At 58.8% G+C, this 5,530-nt stretch overlaps 1 protein-coding gene across 1 annotated transcript in view; it reads left to right on the top strand.

Annotated features, from left to right (window-relative positions):
* PCSK4 (proprotein convertase subtilisin/kexin type 4) overlaps positions 1-5,381 on the top strand; it is a 9,321-nt gene extending 3,940 nt beyond the window's left edge. The window contains exons 7-16 of the mRNA XM_035896566.1: positions 1,690-1,771; positions 2,156-2,328; positions 2,407-2,619; positions 2,871-2,971; positions 3,289-3,392; positions 3,577-3,694; positions 3,905-4,084; positions 4,333-4,457; positions 4,804-4,923; positions 5,005-5,381. Coding sequence (XP_035752459.1) covers positions 1,690-1,771; positions 2,156-2,328; positions 2,407-2,619; positions 2,871-2,971; positions 3,289-3,392; positions 3,577-3,694; positions 3,905-4,084; positions 4,333-4,457; positions 4,804-4,923; positions 5,005-5,381 — 1,593 coding nt within the window. The remainder of the gene's footprint in view (positions 1-1,689; positions 1,772-2,155; positions 2,329-2,406; positions 2,620-2,870; positions 2,972-3,288; positions 3,393-3,576; positions 3,695-3,904; positions 4,085-4,332; positions 4,458-4,803; positions 4,924-5,004) is intronic.
* Positions 5,382-5,530: the final 149 nt, after the last annotated feature.

Below are 5,530 nucleotides of genomic sequence, written 5' to 3'. Positions count from 1 at the left end.
TGGTGCCGTGGGGGTTTAACGCCCACCGTGACACGGGGCTCCGGCAGGCAGCTCCAGCACCATGCAGGCTCTGGCTCCCCTGCAGAAGCAAGTGTGGCAAATGGGGTTAAAAGCTGGGAGAACTCACTGGGCTTAATTGCAAAGGGCTTAACGAGGAGCTTTGAGATATTGCAGCAAAAATGTAAACCTCTGATATATATAGCACAATCTCTCAGGAAAATATATATTTTCAATATATTTTGGGATATGTTTCAGTCTTGCTGTAACGGGAAGAAAATTATCACCTTGAACCGTGTCTGCATTCACGGAAAGCAGTTAGCTGAAAAAGAAGCAGGAAGTTTGGTCAGTAAATGCAATGAACATAAATCTGACAAAAAATATACTTCCTCAAAGTCTTCATTTAAGAATACTTGGGAGGAACGTCACTCCTCTGCACCAACAGCATCGTTACTTAAGTATAGCACATCCTTACGCATGATGATCCCAAATCAATTACACCCCCGTGTAATATATGAGGGTAAAGTATGACAGGCACAATGCAATAGTCATTTCTAAAAGATTAGTAATTTTTAAGCTTTTAATACATAAAGATGCAGTATATTTAATTAATGTAATGCTTGTTACTGTAAACACTAAGCCAGTTAAACTCTACAAGAGCTGGTATCTCACTTAACTGAGTACACAGCTGAGGTACAGCCCTGGTGCTGCTGTCACACCTTACGTACTATTTAAAAGAATTCTTAGGAATTTAACATTTAGGATTTTTTTTTCCTGTGTAAACATAACATTGCATCAACATGTAAAATGATTAAACATTGAGAACTATAAAACAGTTATCACTGTTTCCAGTACGTTCACAGCATATTTCAGTAAGCCACGGGACAAATTAGATCAGTAAAACGGCCGTATCTTTTCTAAAGCAGTCAAGGAAACCGTATCACAGAAGCCGCAAAGCCCATTTGTTTACGTGATTTTCAAATGCACAGTTAGGTACCCAAAAAGCACAGCACTGCAAAGGAAAGCAAAGTCAAATTCACTTCATAACACAGGTCGAAAAGCAAAATGCAGAACTCTGATGATTTCATGTCTGCTAGCCATAGACCAGTCAGTTTACGTTAAAAGCTTAGAAATGAAAAAGTATTTGTAAATACCAATTGTGTTTCAGCTAAATATCCAACTGCTACAATCTCCCTTTTATCTCTGTGCTCTGCTTTCTCAGTGAACGCGAGCCTGGGTACGATGAAGCAGCACAGCGACCTGCAGGGTTGTGCTCCTCTAGTGACCCCCCCCTTTCCGATGGCTCCAGGTTAACCCCACGCAGTTGCTGGGTGCGGAGGGGCCCCCCCCCTGCCCCCTCCGGGCTAGGCAGGCAGTGAGCTCGCAGGCAGGCAGGGCGACCCATGCTGCCAGGCGCCTGTGTTGAGCAAGAGCCCACACCGAAAGGCAGTTTGCTCACATCAGTGCCTTTTTTTGCAACAGGACCCCCTGGCAAGTTACGACTTCAACAGTGATGACCCCGATCCCCAGCCCAGGTACACCACCAGGGATGAGAACCGGTGAGTTTTGCTGGCTCATTGTCCAAGCAAATCTCTTCCCTGTGCTGGGTGCTTTTATCTCTCCGGGGGCTGAGGCCATCCCAGGCCCCTTCACCCCTCGCAGAGGACAGCTCACGGGCTAACTGCCCCTCAGGCACGGGACACGCTGTGCAGGGGGGCTGCAGCCAACAACCGAATCTGCGGAGCAGGCGTTGCATACAACGCCAAAGTCGGAGGTGAGCCATGGCTCTGGCGTGTTGGTGGGATGGGAGTCACGAACCAGCTCCAGCACCCTGGGGGGACGTGAGGCTGCTCTGGGGGCAGCTGGAGGCTCGCAGAGGGGGTAGGGGGTGCTGCGGTGTTACCACTTGCCCAGCCACGGTCTGGGGTTCGGTGCTCCCTGGGGGTTTAACGCCCACCGTGACACGGGGCTCCGGCAGGCAGCACCAGCACCATGCAGGCTCTGGCTCCCCTGCAGAAGCAAGTGTGGCAAATGGGGTTAAAAGCTGGGAGAACTCACTGGGCTTAATTGCAAAGGGCTTAACGAGGAGCTTTGAGGATGTCCACCCAGAGCCAGCGTGGCCTCCCGAGTGCTCCTGCTCCTTGCCCTGGCCCTGCAGGCGTGCGGATGCTGGACGGTCCCATCACGGACATGGTGGAGGCTCGGTCCCTCAGCCTGCGCCCCCAGCACATCCACATCTACAGCGCCAGCTGGGGTCCCGAGGACGATGGGAAGACTGTGGACGGGCCAGGCGTGCTGGCCAGGAAGGCCTTCTACAGGGGGGTCACCAAAGTAAGCTCAGCACTGGCCTCGGGGACCTCACTGGCATGAGGACTCCCTGCTCACCCCCCTTTGCCTCCTCGCTGCCAGGGACGGGGCGGCCTCGGCTCCATCTTCATCTGGGCCTCTGGCAACGGCGGGATCAACTACGACAACTGCAACTGTGATGGCTACGCCAACAGCATCTACACCCTGGCAGTGGGCAGCGTCCTGGCGGGGGGCCAGAGGCCCCGGTACAGCGAGGGCTGCTCCGCCATCCTCACCACCACCTACAGCAGCAGGACCACGAGCGAGGTGCAGATCGTGAGTGCCATGCTGGCTCTGCTGGAGCAGCGACCCTCGGGCAGACGTTGGTTCCCAGCACAGAGCAGGCTCATCCGAGCCCTCCTCACTTGGGGAGGGACAGGGAGGCTTTATTAAAGTGTCTGGATTGGGCCCCAAAAAGCACAAAGGGACCCAGAGGGAGCATTTACTGAAGTTACCCAACTCCAGCCAGTCCTGCCCTCTGCTCCAGCAGCTGACAACGGTGCTGAGACCCCTCCTCTCCCCCCCAGGTGACCACCGACCTGCACCACCGCTGCACCGACAAGCACACGGGCACCTCCGCCTCGGCTCCGCTGGCCGCAGGAGTGATCGCCCTCGCGCTGGAGGCCAAGTAGGTGCCATGCGGCAGCGGGACAGTCCCTGGGGAGCGCCTGGTGACTCCCCTGGGCCCTGCAGGGACGAGGAAGAGGGACTTTGCTAGCAGGGAGGTTTGGGAGCATGGAGCTGGGGTCTCCCCAGGCTCAGGCGGGGCAGCCTCTTCTCCCAGGACACTGCGGGAGAGTGTCCAGAGGCAGGAGGAGAGTTGTCCTCCGGAGGTCTCTGCTGCTCCCGTTTTGGCAGTGAAAGAGGTTGGGGGAGGACCAGCTTCGACCCAGACAGCTACCTTAGCTGAAGAGACCTCTGTCCCCATGTCCTCCCTGCTTCCAGCCCAGCACTGACCTGGCGTGACCTGCAGCACCTTGTCATCAGGGCCTCCAAGCCCGCTCACCTGCAGGCAGAGGACTGGGCTGTGAACGGGGTCGGCCGCAAGGGTGAGTTGGGGGCTCAGCCGCTGCCTGCCCTGCCCTGCCTGCTCCGGCTCCTCTCCCCTGGCTGCGGGGGGACCTGCTGCCCCTCAAATTCCTGCCAGCAGGCCTGGGGCAGGAGCTCCCCGTTCGCTCTCAGTGCAGAGGGAGGGACTCACGTGTCCTCTCTCGGGTGGCATCTGCTTTTCAGTGAGCCACCACTATGGCTACGGGCTCCTGGATGCTGGTCTGCTGGTGGAGATGGCCAAGGCATGGACAGGAACTCGGCCTCAGCGGAGGTGTTCGGTCAAGGCTCTTCACGCCCCCCGGTAAGGGACCACCTCCCCCTGGGTCCAACCTCACGCAGGGACCTTTTTGTACCAAAGTCGTGCTGTGCCCATTGCAGGAACAAGCGACACTTCCCAGGAAGGGGTCAGCTCCTGCTGTAACCACGGGGCTGCGCTTAGGAGTTGTGGTAGAGGGGCAGGGTGCCCTTGGAGCAGGGGGAGGTGCCCTCACCTCCGTCTCCTTCCTGGTAGGAACATCGGCTCCAAGCTCACAGTCTCTACATCCGTCTCCTCCTGCTTGGGGAGGACCAAGCGCATCCGCTCGCTGGAGCACGTCCAGGTCCAGCTCTCTCTGAGCTACAGCCGCAGGGGGGACCTCGTGATCGCGCTGACCAGCCCGATGGGGACCACGTCCACGCTGGTGACCGTGCGGTAAGCAGGGAGCATGTTGCAGTGAGACTTAGCAGCTGCTGGGGGTCTCCTCCCCCAGCCTCTCCCGGGGCCAGGAGACTCTCCCCCTCAGGGAAGGGCTCACCATGCCCAAAACTCCTCTGTGCCCCCTGCCACGTCTTGGCAACGCCCCCTTATACCAAGAACAGGGTGACTCTGGGGCCTCCCTGGGCTGCACCCCTCCCCTCCAGCCCCTGGGCTCTCACTCCTGGCTCCCCTCTCTCCTCCAGCCCGTATGACACCAGCCAGCAGGGCTACATGGACTGGACCTTCATGTCCACGCACTTCTGGGACGAGAACCCCAACGGGACCTGGACGCTCTGGCTAGAGAACAAGGGCGATGCCTATAACACGGGTGGGTGTCCAGGGCCCCGGGGAAGCCAACCCCGTTCACCAAGGTCACCCACTGCCTGCTTGGTTTTGCCTCTTCTTTCCTCCTCTTTGATTAGCAACTTGGCTTCTCCTCTTCCCGCTCCTCCTGGGCGCGGGGGCTGGCCAGAGCCCCCTTTTTCTGCAGAGCCGTGTGTGTTTGCTTTGAGGGTCTCCCCGGCCAGCACACAGCCAGGGAGGGGGCACTGCTTGCCCTCCTCTGTGTGGCCCCAGGTCTTCCAGCCCCGCTTCCACCAGCTTGTGGATCCCAAACCCTGGAGGGTGGGAAGGCGGCCGCTGTCAGCACCAAGTGCTGCCCCCCCTGCCCTCAGGTCTGCTGACCAGCTTCATCCTGCACCTCCACGGCACCGAGGAGGACATGACAGCCAGGCGCTTTGCAGCCTCTGCCATGGACAAGTGCATCAGGCGGGACACGCAGGGAGCATGCGAGGGTGAGGTTTTGGGCAGGAGGGGACGGTGCTCTGGTCCCCGGGTGGCCCCGCAGCCTGGCTCAGGCCACTGTCCCCCCGCAGAGTGCAGCAGCCCTTTGTACGCCTACCAGCGCTCCTGCCTCCCCTACTGCCCTCCACGCCACTACGGCCGTACCCAGAGAGCCGCCGGGAACGCGGCCCGCATCTGTGCCAGCTGCCACCCCTCCTGCTACACGTGCCAGGGCGCTTCGGCCACCAACTGCACAGCCTGTCCCCCCGCCTGCACCCTGGATGAGCTCGCCCACTCCTGCTCCCCTCCGCCGGGCTCCCCCCGCCAGGATGGGCTGCAGGGGGACCTTGTCCCTGTCCTCGTCTGTGGGGGCCTGATCCTCTCAGCCACCCTCTACGTGACATACCGCGTGGCCTTTTGTGTCATGCAAGGCAGCTCCTGCTGTCCCCAGGCTGGAAGGACAGCGTGACACCAGCCTGGGCTGCACGGACACAGGCGGACGGGTCCCAGCCTGGGACAGAGCTGCCCTCACCCGGCTTCCAAAATAAACTGGTGGTTGCCTTTCGGGACCACTCTTTTCAAAGGGTGACTTCCCTTCCCAGCAGAGCCCCGGCTGGT

Source organism: Egretta garzetta, unplaced genomic scaffold, assembly GCF_000687185.1.
Source record: "Egretta garzetta isolate BGI_Z169 unplaced genomic scaffold, ASM68718v1 scaffold936, whole genome shotgun sequence".
In the NCBI taxonomy this organism is placed as follows: domain Eukaryota; kingdom Metazoa; phylum Chordata; class Aves; order Pelecaniformes; family Ardeidae; genus Egretta; species Egretta garzetta.
The sequence above is the reverse complement of the archived record's forward strand: the minus strand, read 5'-3'. Positions and strand labels throughout refer to the sequence as shown.